This window comes from Cherax quadricarinatus, chromosome 3, assembly GCF_038502225.1.
Source record: "Cherax quadricarinatus isolate ZL_2023a chromosome 3, ASM3850222v1, whole genome shotgun sequence".
Classification (NCBI taxonomy): domain Eukaryota; kingdom Metazoa; phylum Arthropoda; class Malacostraca; order Decapoda; family Parastacidae; genus Cherax; species Cherax quadricarinatus.
In genome coordinates this window covers 56,838,459-56,857,989 of record NC_091294.1, presented here as the reverse complement: position 1 = coordinate 56,857,989, position 19,531 = coordinate 56,838,459, and the positions used below count along the sequence as shown (strand labels likewise).

Here is a 19,531-nt window from a genome sequence, read left to right as displayed (position 1 = left end):
GAGGATATTCATTTTTATCAAGAGCTGTGTATATTAAGTCAAGCATTTGTATAATAGCGTCATTCATACCTTTTTTTGGTCTAAATCCAAACTGGCATGGGTTAAATATGTTGCTGGATGTAAGGTAGGAGTAAAGTCGCTTGTGTATTATTTTTTCAAATATCTTGGAGAGTAAGGGCAAGTTTGATATGGGTCTGTAATTGTTCAAATCAGTTGGATCTCCACCTTTGTGAATTGGGATGACCCTTGCTATCTTGAGGATAGATGGGAAGGTTGAGGATGCTATAGATTTGTTAAACATTGTTGCAATAATGGGCGACAGTTCTGGCGCAGCTTTTTTATATATGAATGGCGGCAAGTTATCTAGATCACCTGATTTGTTCTTTAATGATTTAATGATGAGTGAGACTTCAGTGGGATTAGTTGGAACTAGAAATAGAGTATTTGGATAGTTGCCAGTGAGGTACTCGCTCGGATGGGTATTTGAGCTAGGAATTTGACTCACTAGCTTTGATCCTACATTAAATTTGTCGGCCGTGTCTATAGGTTGCATGTGAGGCTCATCTGGTTTAGTTAAGTCTCTCTCTCTATTTCCAGTCGGTTTCCTTGAGCCCAAAGTTTTGGAGAGGGTTTGCCAGGTACTATTCATGTCACCTTTCATTTCACAAAATCTATTTGCATAATACATTTGCTTTGATTTATGTATTAGTTTTGTGAGTATTGATATGTATCTTGTAGTAAATTCTTTAGTAATTAAGCCTTATCTGAACTGTTTTTCAATTTGTTGTTTTTTATTAATAGATTTGAAGATACTTTTTGTTAGCCATGGGCTGTTTAGCCTCTTTTCTGAGATCTGTTTTGTTTTGATTGGGCAATGTTTGTTATAGAGGTTTAGGATTTTATGTAAAAAAATTTTGATATCGTTATCGATATTATTATTGTCATCTAGCTCCCTCTTCCAATCAATGGCATCTAGAGCTAGTTTTAGGTTGTTTATCGATGCCTCATCATGCAGGCGAAATGAGATCTTTCTTGTTTCTTGAAGCAGTTTAGATAAGTTGGTTATGAGAAAGGTAGGATAGTGGTCTGTGGTGTTATCTGTGATTATACCTGCTTGTAGTGGGGATATCGTGTTGGTTCAGATATGGTCAAGTAACGAGGCACTTGTCTCAGAGAGTCTTGTTGGCTTTGTTATAGTGGGTAGCAACAAGCTGTTGTTCATTGCATTTGTGAAATCGTCTACTGGAGTGTCAGTTGCTTGGATAAGGTTGATGTTGAAGTATCCTGCTAGTATCAGATGTTGTTTATTCAACTCTGACTCAATTATCATGTTTCTAAGGTTACTGCTAAAAGTGTAAGTATTTGAGTGTGGTAGTCTGTAGGCTGTGCCAGCTCTTATAGGTTTCTTAAGTGTTCTTGATGTGAATTTAGTTATTATATATTCACCGTTTTCGTCCCGTACATTAGTTGATTTCATACATTCTAGTTCATCAGAGTAATAGATGGCAGTGCCTCCTCCTGATTGGTCGGGCCTAGAGTTATGTATGGCTGTGTAACCAGGTATGGTAAATATGTCTGTCAGATCTTGTCTGAGCCAGGTTTCAGTAAGTATAATGAAAGTTATAGTAGCATTTAGAGACTTAAGTAGTGCAATAAGGTCATCATAGCATTTACTCCATGATCTAACATTGTAGTTGAAGACTGTAATGTTCTTGCTGACACTGAGAAGGGTATTAGCCTGACTAGCAGTGTAGTAATGGCAATTACTGTTTGGATTATGTGTGCAGTTCAATAAGAGGTTGATATCAGGATCGATAATTGCATTCATAAGGGGTACGTAGAGAAATAGCGGTTACAATTATTAAAAAACAAAAAGACAAAAGCAAATGATGTTAAACCACTAACAGTTATGAACTTATGAACTAAGATAATTATTTTAAATCTAAAAATAATGGAGCTACTGAATATTAAAATAAAACACTTTAGCACCTTGATTATTTCTAAGTTAAAAGTAATGGTATCGAGTATAAAATAAAACAGAGAATAAAACACTTAAGTATGTACCTGGATTGGCACCTAAAATAGCACCTTAGGTGTCTTAGGTAGCTGGGAATTAATTACCATTATTCACTAACAAGCCTGAAAATATGGATTAAAATATGGGTAAATTTTACTATACTACTGCACTGAACATGGTTGATAAGGTGTTGAGATATGGCTTTACAAGGTTCAGTCAAACCAGTGAATGAGAGGAAACATGCTAGTTCTTGATCATTTGTGATTTCAAACCTATGACCCGTGTCTGATAATTTTACCATGATAATGCCATCACGAGTAAAGCACTGTTTTATTGATGCATTATCATGCTTAAGTTTTCGAAGTCTGTATAATAGGTTCTGACGTTTTTTAGTTAGGCACTCATTTACATACACATTACTCCTTTTCTTGATGGAGGAACTTACTAGATAATTTTTTACATTAATGGAATTGAATTTTAACCTAACACTTTGTTGTTGACCTGGCTTGTCCAGCAGTCGGGCCTCCTTGATATCACTGGTTTTAATGTTAACTTTTATCTCATCTTTTATTAGTTGGAGTGCATTGATGGTGCAATTCTCATTGTTTGTATGTGGTGGTAAGGTAGAGCTGGTTAAAATGACAGAGTCTAGTAGCTTGTCTTGTTCAATCATATCCCTTTGATACTGGAAGCATGCATTCCACTGGGATTCCATGTTTAACTTCCAATCTTGTGTAGCATCTGACAGCTTTGTAGTGAGGGAATTTATTTGTTTGGTATGTGTGTCTATAAGTGATTGGTATTATAAAACTTATCAGAAATTGCCTTAGTTCAGTCAAGCTGTTTTAATTATACTGTGCTATTAATATGAGTTTGAAAAGTTTAAATAAGACTTTTAATGAAACTATGTTAATACTGTACATGTATAACAACCTGACATTTACTGTAGGAGTAGATGAGGAGGAGACCTGGGAGAAACTTCAACAAATTCGAGCTCATGCTGTTCCCATGGAAGAGAAAAGAAAACTTAAACGTCAACTTCAGTCAGCTCCAACACTCCGAACTCGTGGTCTAGCAGCCTTTAAATTATCTAGGAGAAAATTTTGGACCCAGGTATGAGTACACAGATTATATGAATAATCTGTAATATTATTTTGTTTGACAGTACAAAGTATTATATTTTGGTTAGAAGATCTTCATTTCAGGGCAGGTTAGACTGATTATTTTTTCAATTAAAAAAAAATATTTTACAGCAACTACAAAATACAGTGTTTGAATTTAGTGTATTGATTCGTTGTCACTAATGTTTGAGTCTAACAAACTCATAGCTATTTTTCTAGTATTCCTTCTGTAGTGCTGTTTAAATTCAGCTAGGTTTTTACAAATGTTGCAATGAACCTTCACCTCAGTGCAGCTCTTGCAAGAACAGATCTTGCAAGGGTTCTTGGAACTGTATTTGTATATACCTGAATAAACTTACTTATTTACTTCTATTCTGTCAACTGTGTACAAGAAACTGCCCATTCAGCTGTTTCAACTACCCAATAAAGTGGCCAGAAATTGGCAATTTGGTCAATTTCACACAAATTTCTAAATATGCCAGTTTCTAAATAAGGTCCAGAATAAACAGTGCAGACATTCCTGGCACTAAAATAACATTTTCTCTGTTCATTAGCCATGGCTCCAGGCCCCTCTTATATTATTCTTGCTTTCCATTTTTTAATTTTTATTCACACAAAAAATTGGTTTACTGTTATGCAGACTACTGCATTATTGTAATAATTGTATAAATAATGTCAACCCATTCATGATTGCGTATTAGACTGGCCAGTCGGACATGTATTGGTCAGTGACATCATTTGTTTACTCTTGAACGTCGGCAAAGAATCGAACATTTCGGCAGTTTGAGCTCAATTTCAAGGCACTTGTCATCATGAAACCAATGAAAATCATATCTGTTTCTGTAATATATCTTCCATTCTATCAAATGAGACCAAAAAACAAGAATAAAACAATAAATACCATACGAAAATATACTGCTAAGGGGCAGCTAATGGTTAAGAAGTGAACTCCTTTATTTATCGTCCAATTTGTTTCATTTTTGGTGTACATTAAGAAGCTTGTACGTGAGAGAGTGGGTGAGATGTTATCAACAAATTTTGTTGAAAATAAGAAAAAGTTTTGGAGTGAGATTAACAAGTTAAGGAAGCCTGGAGAACAAATGGATTTGTCAGTTAAAAATAGGAGAGGAGAGTTATTAAATGGAGAGTTAGAGGTATTGGGAAGATGGAGGGAATATTTTGAGGAATTGTTAAATGTTGATGAAGATAGGGAAGCTGTGATTTCGTGTATAGGACAAGAAGGAATAACATCTTGTAGGAGTGAGGAAGAGCCAGTTGTGAGTGTGGGGGAAGTTCGTGAGGCAGTAGGTAAAATGAAAGGGGGTAAGGCAGCCGGGATTGATGGGATAAAGATAGAAATGTTAAAAGCAGGTGGGGATGTAGTTTTGGAGTGGTTGGTGCAATTATTTAATAAATGTATGGAAGAGGGTAAGGTACCTAGGGATTGGCAGAGAGCATGCATAGTTCCTTTGTATAAAGGCAAAGGGGACAAAAGAGAGTGCAAAAATTATAGGGGGATAAGTCTGTTGAGTATACCTAGTAAAGTGTATGGTAGCGTTATTATTGAAAGAATTAGGAGTAAGACAGAGAATAGGATAGCAGATGAGCAAGGAGGCTTTAGGAAAGGTAGGGGGGGTGTGGACCAGGTGTTTACAGTGAAACATATAAGTGAACAGTATTTAGATAAGGCTAAAGAGGTTTTTGTGGCATTTATGGATTTGGAAAAGGTGTATGACAGGGTGGATAGGGGAGCAATGTGGCAGATGTTGCAGGTGTAGGAGGTAGGTTACTGAAAGCAGTGAAGAGTTTTTATGAGGATAGTGAGGCTCAAGTTAGAGTATGTAGGAAAGAGGGAGATTATTTCCCAGTAAAAGTAGGCCTTAGACAAGGATGTGTGATGTCACCGTGGTTGTTTAATATATTTATAGATGGGGTTGTAAGAGAAGTAAATGCGAGGGTCTTGGCAAGAGGCATGGAGTTAAAAGATAAAGAATCACACATAAAGTGGAAGTTGTCACAGTTGCTCTTTGCTGATGACACTGTGCTCTTGGGAGATTGTGAAGAGAAGTTGCAGAGGTTGGTGGATGAATTTGGTAGGGTATGCAAAAGAAGAAAATTAAAAGTGAATACAGGAAAGAGTAGGGTTATGAGGATAACAAAAAGATTAGGTGATGAAAGATTGGATATCAGATTGCAGGGAGAGAGTATGGAGGAAGTGAATGTATTCAGATATTTGAGAGTAGACGTGTCAGCGGATGGGTCTATGAAAGATGAGGTGAATCATAGAATTGATGAGGGGAAAAGGGTGAGCGGTGCACTTAGGAGTCTGTGGAGACAAAGAACTTTGTCCTTGGAGGCAAAGAGGGGAATGTATGAGAGTATAGTTTTACCAACGCTCTTATATGGGTGTGAAGCATGGGTGATGAATGTTGCAGCGAGGAGAAGGCTGGAGGCAGTGGAGATGTCATGTCTGAGGGCAATGTGTGGTGTGAATATAATGCAGAGAATTCGTAGTTTGGAAGTTAGGAGGAGGTGCGGGATTACCAAAACTGTTGTCCAGAGGGCTGAGGAAGGGTTGTTGAGGTGGTTCGGACATGTGGAGAGAATGGAGCGAAACAGAATGACTTCAAGAGTGTATCAGTCTGTAGTGGAAGGAAGGCGGGGTAGGGGTCGGCCTCGGAAAGGTTGGAGGGAGGGGGTAAAGGAGGTTTTGTGTGCGAGGGGCTTGGACTTCCAGCAGGCATGCGTGAGCGTGTTTAATAGGAGTGAATGGAGAAAAATGGTTTTTAATACTTGACGTGCTGTTGGAGTGTGAGCAAAGTAACATTTATGAAGGGATTCTTGGAAACCGGCAGGCCGGACTTGAGTCCTGGAGATGGGAAGTACAGTGCCTGCACTCTGAAGGAGGGGTGTTAATGTTGCAGTTTAAAAACTGTAGTGTAAAGCACCCTTCTGGCAAGACAGTGATGGAGTGAATGATGGTGAAAGTTTTTCTTTTTCGGGCCACCCTGCCTTGGTGGGAATCGGCCAGTGTGATAATAAAATAAAAAATAAAAATCTATAGTTCACTTATCTGTTACAAGCAAATTTAGGAAATTTGCTTAGTATATCTGGTATCTTATTTTCATTAATAAGATATCTTGACATGTCACATAGGTTTTTATACTGTCTGTCTCTGTATTCCTCAATAAGTGGACAATTAAGCACATAGTGTTCAAGAGAGTGACCATATGCCTGATCACATAATTTACATTTAGTTTGATCATCATCTGTGTGTCTCCCAAACTGCCAGAAGTACTTGTAACCAAGCCTAAGCCTGGCCACTACAACATCAGTCAGTCTGTTCACATTGCAAGTTGCTCCATAAACATACTTATCTATGTTCATGTTATCATAGTGGGTTATAGATCTACTCAGGCTTTTAACTGCATTCCTATAACAATCATTTTCATTATTTACTTCTCTCCTAATATTATTCCTAATGCTAGACACAGTTATACCAAAGTTATATTCTACATTCTCCTTCTGGGTACTCTTCTTGGCTAACATATCAACTTTATCATGAAGGAGTAATCCAATGTGTGATGGGATCCATAGCAATTGTACATTAATTCCTTTGTCCCTAATTTTTGAGTATCTATACCTGGCTTCCCCAATGAGCATGTTGTTGGAGTCATTATATGAGTCAAGAGCCTTCAATGATGACATAGAATCAGTAATGATGATAGAGTCAAGCTCAGTGTCATAGGTTAGCTTTAGCGCCATTAGGATTGCAAACAATTCAGTTTGCAGTGTAGACGCCCAGTTGTTAATTCTTATGCCTAACTCAACAAATTTATTATCGTTCTTAACTAGGGAGGTGGCAACAAGAGCAGATGCAACCCTGCCAGAAGACTCCTGTTTAGATCCATCAGTGTATATAACTTGTGATAACTTATTACTACCGGCTAGGTGAGAAATTTCTTCTTGAGCAGTTGCTCTAACAAGAGATTTAAGGAAGGGATTACTAGCAATGAGCTTCTTGGGAGGGACTTGTAGGTATGTGATATTAAATGTACACATCTTCCATGGAGAGGTGAAATGCTCTTGTTGCCTACAGTGATACAGTTCATGTAGGTTATAAAACTTAATGCAATTGCACGTTTTCACAATCCATTTAGATCTGTGTATATTTACCTCTAGACACTTGGTAAGATTCACTGTGACAGTGTCTGGTTCGTTTCTCAACATTCTAATACCGAGTACAGTGTTAATTTCAACAATCCTATCACTGATACTAGAAATACCAAGCTCCTTCCTCATGTTAAGAACTTTTGTAGATCTGGGACAGCCAAGAATAATCCTGAGAGCTTCATTTTGCATTAACTCCAAGGGTCGGAGAGAACTTTCTCTAGCTAATATCAACATGGGAGCAGCATAATCAATTAAGGACCTAACATAGGCTATGTACATCATTCTCACGATTCTCACATTAGCACCATAGTTGGGATTGTAGCCAGCAACAGCTTTGAGAGCATTTAGCCTAGCTTTGCATTTCTTGTTTAGTTGTAGTGGATTTGTTAAAGGGTACATCTACACCAAGATATCTGTAAGTTTTAACGTAGCTAATGATTTCACCCTGCAAATAGATGGGTGGGGGATGTCGTTTGCTTGTTAAGATCTTTGTTTTAGAGGAAGATATTATGAGGCCTAGTCGATTACAAATTGCTTGAACTTCATTAAGAATGGTATTCATCTTCTTATGCCGTGTTGTATGGATCATGATATCATCAGCATAGCTTATAGCTATATGTTTAGGTGAGGCAGGTAGAGCATTTAGGAGAGCATTAATCAGAATATTAAATAGCATAGGACTAAGAACTGCTCCCTGCGGTGTACCTAAAGACATTTCTTTAGAATCACTTCTGAAGCCTTGGTAAAGGACAGAAGATACTCTATTTGACAGGTATCCTATTATCCAGCAGAGTAAGCTACCACCAATATTCATTTTGGCTAGTTCATGTAGTATAATGGTTCTGTTCGCAATATCAAATGCAGATTTTAGATCAAGAAAAGTGGTAAAACTAGTAGAGGTGTGTGCAGTGAGAAAGATGGAAATACAGTTCTGCACACTTTTACCTTTCATGAACCCATAGAGGTAGGGGGAAAGTTGGTGTCTGATTCTGTAGTACAGTCTGTTAAGCATCATTCTTTCAAAAGTTTTACAAAGACAACTAGTTAAGGAGATCGGCCTAAATGTATCAGGCTGTTGGGGCTTAGGGATAGGCACAATGAGACTATTGGTCCAGGAAGTAGGAAGAACGCCCTCAATGTAACTGAGATTATACAGTGCCAACAAAGGGTTATCAGGCATGTGCCTTAGAGTTCTGAGAATATCATAGGTTATACCATCCTCTCCAGGAGCAGTTGATCAACCTTTGGTTAATGCATTATCTAATTCATACTCGGTAAAGAGGCAATCACTCTCATCAATATTTTGGCTCATAAAATTAATCAGTTTCAACATTTCTTCAGAAGTACTCTCTAAATTTTTTCTAATGTGAGATGGAAGGCTTTCATGCCTGGATGTTTTGGCCCAGTCATTTATGAGGTCATTTGCTTTTTCAAGAGGAAAGGGATGAGCAACATTGCCAGTCTTTTTCCTGGTTATTTTATTTATACCTTTCCAAGCCAAACTCAAAGGGGTGGACCTATTTAATCCACTAACAAACTGTTCCCATTCCTGTTGCCTAAGTTCTTCCTTTCTATTCCTTGCATTTGTTAGTGCAGCTTGGAACGTTCTGAGCAGGTCTGGGGTTCTACATTCACGGTATGCTTTACCAATCCTCCTAGCTGCATGTGTTAGATTGCGTAGCTGTGGATCATTATAGTATTTACATTGGTTTTTATTGTTATTTATAGTGGAGGGTGTTTGTTTCCTATTCCTGCCCACTTGATCTCTGAGAACACTCTCAATAGTGGTAATTAAATCATCATTAAATTTTTGTGTGCCAATGGGCTCGTAATTCTTATACCATTGATCCAAGTGGTTAATAAAGTTGTCTCTGTGTTCTGGTTTGAGAATAAGTTTCCTCCTTCTGTATTTAGCTCCTTGATTGCTGGAGATGTGATCAAGATTGACAGTTGTTAGTCTTGGGAAGTGATCAGATAGAAGATCATCAACTATGACAGAGTCATGCATCGTATATAATGTATTAAATCCAAGACATAGATCTAGTATGCCACCATATATGTGAGTAGGCTCAGTAGTGCCCACAATTCGAACATTATCATGCTCATTTAGCAATCTCACTAGTTTAGTTCCATTGGTGTTTGTTATAGACCCACCAATATTCTTATGTCTGGCATTAAAATCTCCAAGAATGATGGTAGGTTCACTATTGATGCGATCTGGTAAAGCATCAGGTCGAAGCTGGTTCGCTGGGGCATAGAGATTAAAAATATTTATGGAAAAATTGCCTGCATATACTTTGACACCATGATACTGCATGTTAACTCGACTCTGCAAGGAAAGGAGTGAATGTGGCAAGTTCTTTCTGACATACATCACACAACAGTTGGTTGACCTTAGGTTATAAGCTGCATATCCAGGCAAGTTTGGTGGAGGTGCTCCATCTTTCAATCTACATTCCTGCAAACAGATGACATCAATATTCTTGGTTGCACTAATATGATGTAAGTCAGGCAACCGCTTCCTGATGGAAGCAATGTTCCATGAAAAGATTTGTAATGTATCCATTGTAGTGAGTTATTACAATCTCTTGCTCATAAGATGGTAAAACTATTATGCTTTGGCTACAGTGTGCAGACACTTAAGAGCAAATAACATAGTTTGTACGTCTTTATCTTCAGGACCTTTATTTTTAAGCATTTTTCGGCATCTTGGCAGCCAGTTAAAAGGCAAGTCTTGAAGGCAAGAGTCATGGGCTTCTTTCTCACAAATTGCTGGAAGCTGAACGGAGATTGCTGCACTTTTGACATCATCACCATGCTCAGGAGCATCATCCTGATTACACATATTTATTAAACTTGTCAGGATCTGTTCAAGATGCTCAATTTTTTTCTGGAAATTTGTTATAATATGAGGAAGGTCAGGCGAATCCAATGCCTCTCCGGAGGATGGCACTTCTGGGTTAGTGCTTTCTTTAACACCTATCACCTTAACAGGTACCATGGTTACATTAGTGTTCTCTGTTTCATCATTCATTGCAGGTAGGTCCTGTGCATCTGACTCATCTCCAATTTCCAGGGAGGTTACCTGTGTGGTGTCCGTCTGACTGTTGTAGTTGTGTGTATTGGGAGAAATGACAAACTCATCCCCATATTCAGGTGTAGCCATAGGTATCTGTAGTGGCAGACCAGTAGTTCCATATGTGCTAGCAGGGATGGCTAGCTCCTCCACAGCTGGTGTGTGTGATGGCATTCTGGTATCACCAGAATCATTTGCAGTGAGGTGGGGTTCTTGCACACTTTGTAGAGGTTCAGTCTCATATCTGGCTGTGGTAGACTGGATGGCCTCATCCTCAGTTACCATTAAAGGGTTGTTATCAGGTTTACATCGAAGGTTGTTTGGGTTCTGACTGCAGTCCTTGTGGGAAACTGTAACCCCAACTTCTTTACAGTTAATACACTTAAATTTTTGGCTGTCAGGGCCTACTGTGCATTCTCTAGTGGAATGTTTCCCAGCACACTTACCACACCAAGAATGTAGTATTCCACAGTCTACTGCAACATGGCCATAGTGCTGGCATTTGTAACACCTACGTTTAGGGGGTAGGTACACTTCGATGTTTAGGAAACGTAAACCATGCACCCAGATATTCCGGGGGAGGGGCACAGGACCCACCCAACTGGCAATAATTTGGGATTTTCCTTTAAGTCTTTTAGGCTTGATGATATGCTCACTGAGAGTCAAATGGGATGGGTCCATGCAGTGAGGGTATCCAAAGATTATGATACTGACCCATTTTTTAAAGTGGTGAGTGTCTGATGGAGGTCGGAGCAGCTTAATATCCCCATAAGGTGTACTAAGTAGATCGTTGATCAGTTCTGCATTCTGTTCCACAAACACAAAGTTGTGTGTGTTTTTCCTAAATTGGATCCTTGAGTTAGGATGCTTGTTTACAGCTTCCATTAGCCATGCACACTTAGCAGGCAGCGGGGTGTTGTCAGGGAAGTTCAGCTTAACACATTCTTCCTTTGAAGAAAGACTTCTTGCAGCCTCTGTGCACCAAGGACGTTTAGTGTCACATTGTGTACGAGTCAAGTGAGTCTGACTACGTCGACGCTCTAGCCCTTTCTCACTTTTTCTCTTTTGTTTACTTTTAAAGGTCTGGAAGCTATCATCATTTCCATCACCAGCAGAAATAGGTTCCTCTATGACAGTTGCCATGTTTGCCAGTGATGATATCTGGTGTAAGACTCACAACACAAGAATTCCTCGCTTATCTTTCCCTTATAGCTTATGCAAGAGCAAATATTCACTACAAAGTCAGAAGTCCAAAATAGATCACAAGACACAAGTGCTCAAGTTCAATGAACACCTCCAACCATACTCAACCCAGACCACCACCACTCAATACGACACACCCCACCAAAAACACACTCAGAGACCTCTTGTATGTGTGTTAATAATATGGTACATATAATGATATAATGGATGGTACAGGCAAGGTCTTACACCTTATCACAAATTACAAAGATGAACAGAGAGAGAGAGAGAGAGACAAAGTAGGTAATATTGAGCATAAAATTAGAATTCTGACATACATCACATTAAACAAGAGGTTCAAATTCAATGATAACTTCCACTTGAGTTAGTTCAGGCTACTGCCACCTAATGTACCTCACTGAAATAATAATATAGCAGACATCACAATGAATGCTGAAGACAACCTCTTACCCCAACCATAGATTGTAAACAGTATTACTAAAAAAAAAAAAAAAAAAAAAAAACTAGGTAATGTTACAATGACAATGAGATAAATCACTCTGGTTGACTTCCTTGGTCCATCCTGGGTAACTCACACGTTACTATGTTATACATGTACTCACCTAATTGTGGTTGCAGGGGTCGAGACTCAGCGTTACTATGTATGACAAGTGTTACCAAGTACACCAAGTGTACACTTTATCACTTAGAATACACTTGTGTTGATGTAAATATAGGTGAGAGTGGTACACCACTGGCCGTAATAAACACACTCAATTCTCAAGGTCACACACTAGGCCCAGCTTCTGGAGAGGTACCAGCATTTTAATGTGTTTATTATGTGTCAGCACGTGTCTGCAGTCATTAAATTGGTGTATCAGAAGTTAAACACTACAATCCAGTTGATCAAATAGTCTAAAACAATTTACACAATGTATAACTAGAAGTATAATGATTGCAAATTGTTACTATTACAATTTTAACTAGGCACTAGACCCACTAGATGAGATGGCAAGGAACATAGATGTTAACAGGCTGACTCTTGCTTAACACAGTTGAAAGGTAACCGAATTACTCAAGAGAGAAAGTATTCATGAAACTAAACATTATGCAGCAGTAAGCTTGTTCACAGTAAAAATACAAAGCTTAAGTTACACACTCACACCACAGATGAACACTGCAATTTGAAATATTACTGGGAATTTAGCAGTAAAGTTTCAGTCTGAACGAGAAAATGTATTAGAAAACACAACAATGACACTAGGACAAGCAATTTAATTATGTAACCGTATTTAATAGTTCAGTTACACTGAGCAGAGCATGTATTACACTGATTTATCAAATGTAAGGAATGGCTACACTGAAGCACACTCTGAGCCTTTTAAAGTCTTAATACAGGCTTACAAATGACAATTAACTGTTGGGGAAAGCAGCACTTAACACTTCTAGCACAAGTATGACAGACGAATGTTCACTGTGTACAAGCCAATCACCACAAACTTACTATGTTTTTAAGTGAACCTCTGGCATGTCCCACTCAAAATGTCAGCACTGCAATGCTCGTCAAATTGTTCTCAAGCCACTGCAGGAAACACTGGTATGCCAGCAGCACTGCAGAACGTATACACAGACATGCTGGGCCCTAGGACAGCTATAACTGCAGGCTGCCTTAGCTTGTTCTGGCTAGCTTATAGTGCTGCCCTCAAGCTTGCTTGACTGTGCTCGCCAAGCCCGCGCCAACCACCCGGACACCTGCTTGCAGCAGGCAGGCAGGCACACAGGAGACACTCGCAAGATGAGCGGAGTGCGGCACAGAGGACACGGGCACTCAAGCACCCATGTGGTCTGGCAACAAACCGCCTCTAGACCACAAGCAAACAGAGGCGAACGGCTGAGTTCCAAATCGAGGAAGGAGAAGGGACAAGGAAGGGATATTCACCTCGCTAGACACAGGCAATATGGGTGTAGTGGCCTGCAGGTCGCAGTGCAATTTTCAAGGTCATTCACTGGGCCCACAGTCGTCTCGAGAGTTACCAACCCTGTACTACTTGTTAATTACTCCAAACCCGCAGCACTTAACACATCTAGCACACGTGTCTTGGAATGACAGACAAATTTTCACTACATAAGAACTAGTTCTCACAACACCGAAGGTGCGGCCGGAACACTGTAGAACGTTCACAAAGGCATTCTGGGATTCAGAACAGATGTAGCCTTGGCCTTCACTGGCTGGCTTGGAGCGCTGTTTGGCCTGGATCAGCTAATCTCGCCCTTATCCCATATGTAGATAATGGCGACGAGTTAAGGGATACCGGTGAATAGGAAAGTCGAGGAAGGGACATTCACCTCACTAGACACACGCAGTATGGGTGTAAGTGGCATGCGTGTCTTATAGTGCCATTTTCAAGGTCACCCAGCAGGCCAGACATTCCTCACTCATTTTAAGCCTACGTAGGTACTGATGGTAGCACAATGTCCTAAGTCAGCGTAATCCACTCATGCAAATAGTTACAACAAATCTGCAGCACTTGTGGAACTCACATATTCGAGTACCAGTGGGGCAGCAAAATACACCTCTACACTGCATGTCGTTGATAGAGGCGAACGGCTGAGTTTAAAGGCGGAGAGTTGGGGATACAGGAGAACAGCAGGGGTAACTGAGCACGCACATTCGCCTTTCTTCACATAGTCAGTATGGGCGAAAGTCTCAGGCAGGTGATGCAGTGCCTCGCTCAAGGTCACAGGCTGAGGCAGACTTCTCAAGAGTTACCAAACACTGCAATACTCGTACAGATTGTTACTCACTCCAAACTTGCAGAACTTCTAGCACACGTGTCTTGGAGTGAAAGACGAATTTTCAGTGTGTGGACACCTGGGTTACCAACTCAAGTAGGACTGCACACTCGTCGTTATTCCTCAGGTTGGTAAAGCGATGAGTTGTGAGCATTTTGAGAGGCACGAGTAGCAGTGAACTAGCAAAATTTGCCTCTACACTGTATGTTGATAGAGGCGAAAGGCTGAGGTCAAATGAAAGGCAGAGGGGAAGCAGAGGCCTGTGAGGGCCTTTGCAAAAAGGAAAACTATTTCCAGTGTTTCACTAGGTATATCCTTAGTCACAGCTCGCACATAAGAGTTCTCACAACACTGAAGCTGTCTTCCAACAGTAGGAGTTTTAATGATGACTTATCAGTCGGGAGAAATGGGTAGGCCTGCTAATTAGTAGGTCCAGATCCCCAGCACACGTCTACTCCCCTCAACCACTCAGCCGAGACTTGACGATGAAGAGTCTTCCTTAAACAACGTTTTACAATGCCGATCATTCTTTCATAAAAGTAGTTTGAGAACAATAATACAAAAAGAACTTCAACTGAATTTTATGGACTTAAGGCTCAGGGAGATTGACACCAGTGAGTCCATCTATCATCATTCTATCATGCAGGAGGAGCCACATGTCTATGGTGAATCCAACAAAATAAGCAGACGGCACTCTGAAGGAGGGGTGTTAATGTTACAGTTTAAAAACTGTTGTGTAAAGCACCCTTCTGGCAAGACAGTGATGGAGTGAATGATGGTGAAAGTTTTTCTTTTTCGAGCCACCCTGCCTTGGTGGGAATCGGCCAGTGTGTTAATAATAATAATAAAAATCTGCGAGAAGAACCAGGATTGTGTTAATAAAGTCAACTCATGGAAGAAAAAGGCTTTCCTATACAGTCCTTGAAAATACACACAAAACTCTTCTCATCAGGGCTATTAGATGCAGTCACCCTCGGTTATCTGTTGATTTCAAGGGTCACTGTCCCTGCAACATTGTCCTAGACCAAACTTAGTTGATGGCCTGATCAGTCAGGTTGTTGGTACTAACCATAGTCACGTATATTAGTTATACGATTTTGTAAAATTTGATTATAATGTTTCATATTTTTACAGGCGAAGAACAGGTTACGAGAGATGATTTCCAAGATAGAGTTGTGGCATTGGAGTCTTCGTTACGTAGAGGGAAATTTTGGCACAGGTCTCGTGGCTTTCTTCACTTTCATTAAATGGTTGCTGTACCTCAATGTCTTCACCTGTGTGTTGTTAGCTGTGTTCATTCTTGTGCCACAGATTGTTCTTGCACATCCAAAGGTGAGTTTATCTCATTGTATGATCTTTATTAATTCTGTGCTCTGATTGATATTTGCCTTTACTGAATTCGAGACACAAGTAGGTTTGCATGCATTCAATAATTAATGGATGAGCTAGAATTAAAATGAGATTTGGAACAGGTCAGAATATGATTATTAATATAATGGTAGCATTGAATTATTTTGTTGAATGATATTATGTAGTATCTGGCTTACAGAATAAAGTATAATGACAGTGTTTGATTTATAATGAAGTAAAAAATAAATATTCATAGGTAAAATGTTATGGAGGGAGTAGTAGGTAAATTTGGGGTGCCAGGGGTAAATGTAAATGGGGAGCCTTTAATTGAGCTATGTGTAGAAAGAAATTTGGTAATAAGTAATACATATTTTATGAAAAAGAGGATAAATAAATATACAAGGTATGATGTAGCACATAATGAAAGTAGTTTGTTAGATTATGTATTGGTGGATAAAAGGTTGATGGATAGGCTCCAGGATGTACATGTTTATAGAGGGGCAACTGATATATCAGATCATTATTTAGTTGTAGCTACAGTTAGAGTAAGAGGTAGATGGGAAAAGAGGAAGGTGGCAACAACAAGTAAGAGGGAGGTGAAAGTGTATAAACTAAGGGAGGAGGAAGTTCGGGCGAGATATAAGCGACTATTGGCAGAAAGGTGGGCTAGTGCAAAGATGAGTAGTGGGGGGGTTGAAGAGGGTTGGAATAGTTTTAAAAATGCAGTTTTAGAATGTGGGGCAGAAGTTTGTGGTTATAGGAGGGTGGGGGCAGGAGGAAAGAGGAGTGATTGGTGGAATGATGAAGTAAAGAGTGTGATAAAAGAGAAAAAGGTAGCTTACGAGAGGTTTTTACAAAGCAGAAGTGTTATAAGAAGAGCAGAGTATATGGAGAGTAAAAGAAAGGTGAAGAGAGTGGTGAGAGAGTGCAAAAGGAGAGCAGATGAAAGAGTGGGAGAGGCACTGTCAAGAAATTTTAATGAAAATAAGAAAAAATTTTGGAGTGAGTTAAACAAGTTAAGAAAGCTTAGGGAAAGTATGGATTTGTCCGTTAAAAACAGAGTAGGGGAGTTAGTAGATGGGGAGAGGGAGGTATTAGGTAGATGGCGAGAATATTTTGAGGAACTTTTAAATGTTGAGGAAGAAAGGGAGGCAGTAATTTCATGCACTGGCCAGGGAGGTATACCATCTTTTAGGAGTGAAGAAGAGCAGAATGTAAGTGTGGTGGAGGTACGTGAGGCATTACGTAGAATGAAAGGGGGTAAAGCAGCTGGAACTGATGGGATCATGACAGAAATGTTAAAAGCAGGGGGGGATATAGTGTTGGAGGGGTTGGTACTTTTGTTTAATAAATGTATGAGAGAGGGGAAGGTACCTAGGGATTGGCGGAGAGCATGTATAGTCCCTTTATATAAAGGGAAAGGGGACAAAAGAGATTGTAAAAATTATAGAGAAATAAGTTTACTGAGTATACCAGGAAAAGTACAGTGGACCCCCGGTTAACGAACTTTTTTCATTCCAGTAGTATGTTCAGGTGCCAGTACTGACCGAATTTTTTCCCATAACGAATATTGTGAAGTAGATTAGTCCATTTCAGACCCCCAAACATACACGTACAAACGCACTCACATAAATACACTTACATAATAGGTCGCATTTGGAGGTGATCGTTAAGCGGGGGTCCACTCTATACGGTAGGGTTATTAATTGAAAGAATTAGAGGTAAGACAGAATGTAGAATTGCGGATGAGCAAGGAGGCTTCAGAGTGGGTAGGGGATGTGTAGATCAAGTGTTTACATTGAAGCATATATGTGAACAGTATTTAGATAAAGGTAGGGAAGTTTTTATTGCATTTATGGATTTAGAAAAGGCATATGATAGAGTGGATAGAGGAGCAATGTGGCAGATGTTGCAAGTTTATGGAATAGGTGGTAAGTTACTAAATGCTGTAAAGAGCTTTTATGAGGATAGTGAGGCTCAGGTTAGGGTGTGTAGAAGAGAGGGAGAATACTTCCCGGTAAAAGTAGGTCTTAGACAGGGATGTGTAATGTCACCATGGTTGTTTAATATATTTATAGATGGGGTTGTAAAAGAAGTAAATGCTAGGGTGTTCGGGAGAGGGGTGAGATTAAATTATGGGGAATCAAATTCAAAATGGGAATTGACACAGTTACTTTTTGCTGATGATACTGTGCTTATGGGAGATTCTGAAGAAAAATTACAAAGGTTAGTGGATGAGTTTGAGAATGTGTGTAAAGGTAGAAAGTTGAAAGTGAACATAGAAAAGAGTAAGATGATGAGGGTATCAAATGATTTAGATAAAGAAAAATTGGATATCAAATTGGGGAGGAGGAGTATGGAAGAAGTGAAAGTTTTCAGATACTTGGGAGTTGACGTGTCGGCGGATGGATTTATGAAGGATGAGGTTAATCATAGAATTGATGAGGGAAAAAAGGTGAGTGGTGCGTTGAGGTATATGTGGAGTCAAAAAACGTTATCTATGGAGGCAAAGAAGGGAATGTATGAAAGTATAGTAGTACCAACACTCTTATATGGATGTGAAGCTTGGGTGGTAAATGCAGCAGAGAGGAGACGGTTGGAGGCAGTGGAGATGTCCTGTCTAAGGGCAATGTGTGGTGTAAATATTATGCAGAAAATTCGGAGTGTGGAAATTAGGAGAAGGTGTGGAGTTAATAAAAGCATTAGTCAGAGGGCAGAAGAGGGGTTGTTGAGGTGGTTTGGTCATTTAGAGAGAATGGATCAAAGTAGAATGACATGGAAAGCATATAAATCTATAGGGGAAGGAAAGAGGGGTAGGGGTCGTCCTTGAAAAGGTTGGAAAGAGGGGGTAAAGGAGGTTTTGTGGGCGAGGGGCTTGGACTTCCAGCAAGCGTGCATGAGCGTGTTAGATAGGAGTGAATGGAGACGAATGATACTTGGGACCTGACGATCTGTTGGAGTGTGAGCAGGGTAATATTTAGTGAAGGGATTCAGGGAAACCGGTTATTTTCATATAGTCGGACTTGAGTCCTGGAAATGAGAAGTACAATGCCTGCACTTTAAAGGAGTGGTTTGGGATATTGGCAGTTTGGAGGGATATGTTGTGTGTCTTTATACGTATATGCTTCTAAACTGTTGTATTCTGAGCACCTCTGCAAAAGCAGTGATAATGTGTGAGTGTGGTGAAAGTGTTGAATGATGATGAAAGTATTTTCTTTTTGGGGATTTTCTTTCTTTTTTTTTGGGTCACCCTGCCTCGGTGGGAGACGACCGACTTGTTGAAAAAAAAAAAAAAAAAATCCTGCCATGGTGCAGCAGAATTAGCTGGCTGCACTGTTGATTGAGTTGTGGTTGGACATGCAGTAAACACTCATAATATTCAGAGACTAGGTGAGGCAATGAAGAGATCAAAAATGGACAGATAAACATTGACCACTTATGTGAGTGTTTACACCAAGAAGTGATGCTAGGCTTCTCAAAGGAAGGGAAAATATCTCACCACTTGTCTCAGTGGTATTTTGCATGTGACTTACGATCCTGGGCACAAAATTTAAATCGGGAGTTATTTAAAAAAAGTTACAGTTGCACTAATTATGTTAGTTGACTGTAGTTTGGAGAATTGTTGTTCATACACAAAATAATGTTGAGCTCAATGTGAGACTCATTATTGATGTATCTGTGTGGTTTGGGTATGTTTTCAGAGTGGAAATTCTTATGATAGATTAGAGTGGGTTAGGATTGGTTATGGCAGTGGTATTTCCTCCACCTAATTGCAATAACATCAGCCAGTTTTGACATGCTACCTTGACATTACCAGTT

At 39.6% G+C, this 19,531-nt stretch overlaps 1 protein-coding gene across 3 annotated transcripts in view; it reads left to right on the top strand.

The window, feature by feature from the left end:
• LOC128705896 (transmembrane channel-like protein 7) overlaps positions 1-19,531 on the top strand; it is a 738,019-nt gene that overhangs the window by 361,775 nt on the left and 356,713 nt on the right. For all 3 annotated transcript variants that reach the window (XM_070091935.1, XM_070091932.1, XM_070091933.1), the window contains 2 exons: positions 2,967-3,130; positions 15,497-15,694. In XM_070091935.1, coding sequence (XP_069948036.1) covers positions 2,967-3,130; positions 15,497-15,694 — 362 coding nt within the window. The remainder of the gene's footprint in view (positions 1-2,966; positions 3,131-15,496; positions 15,695-19,531) is intronic.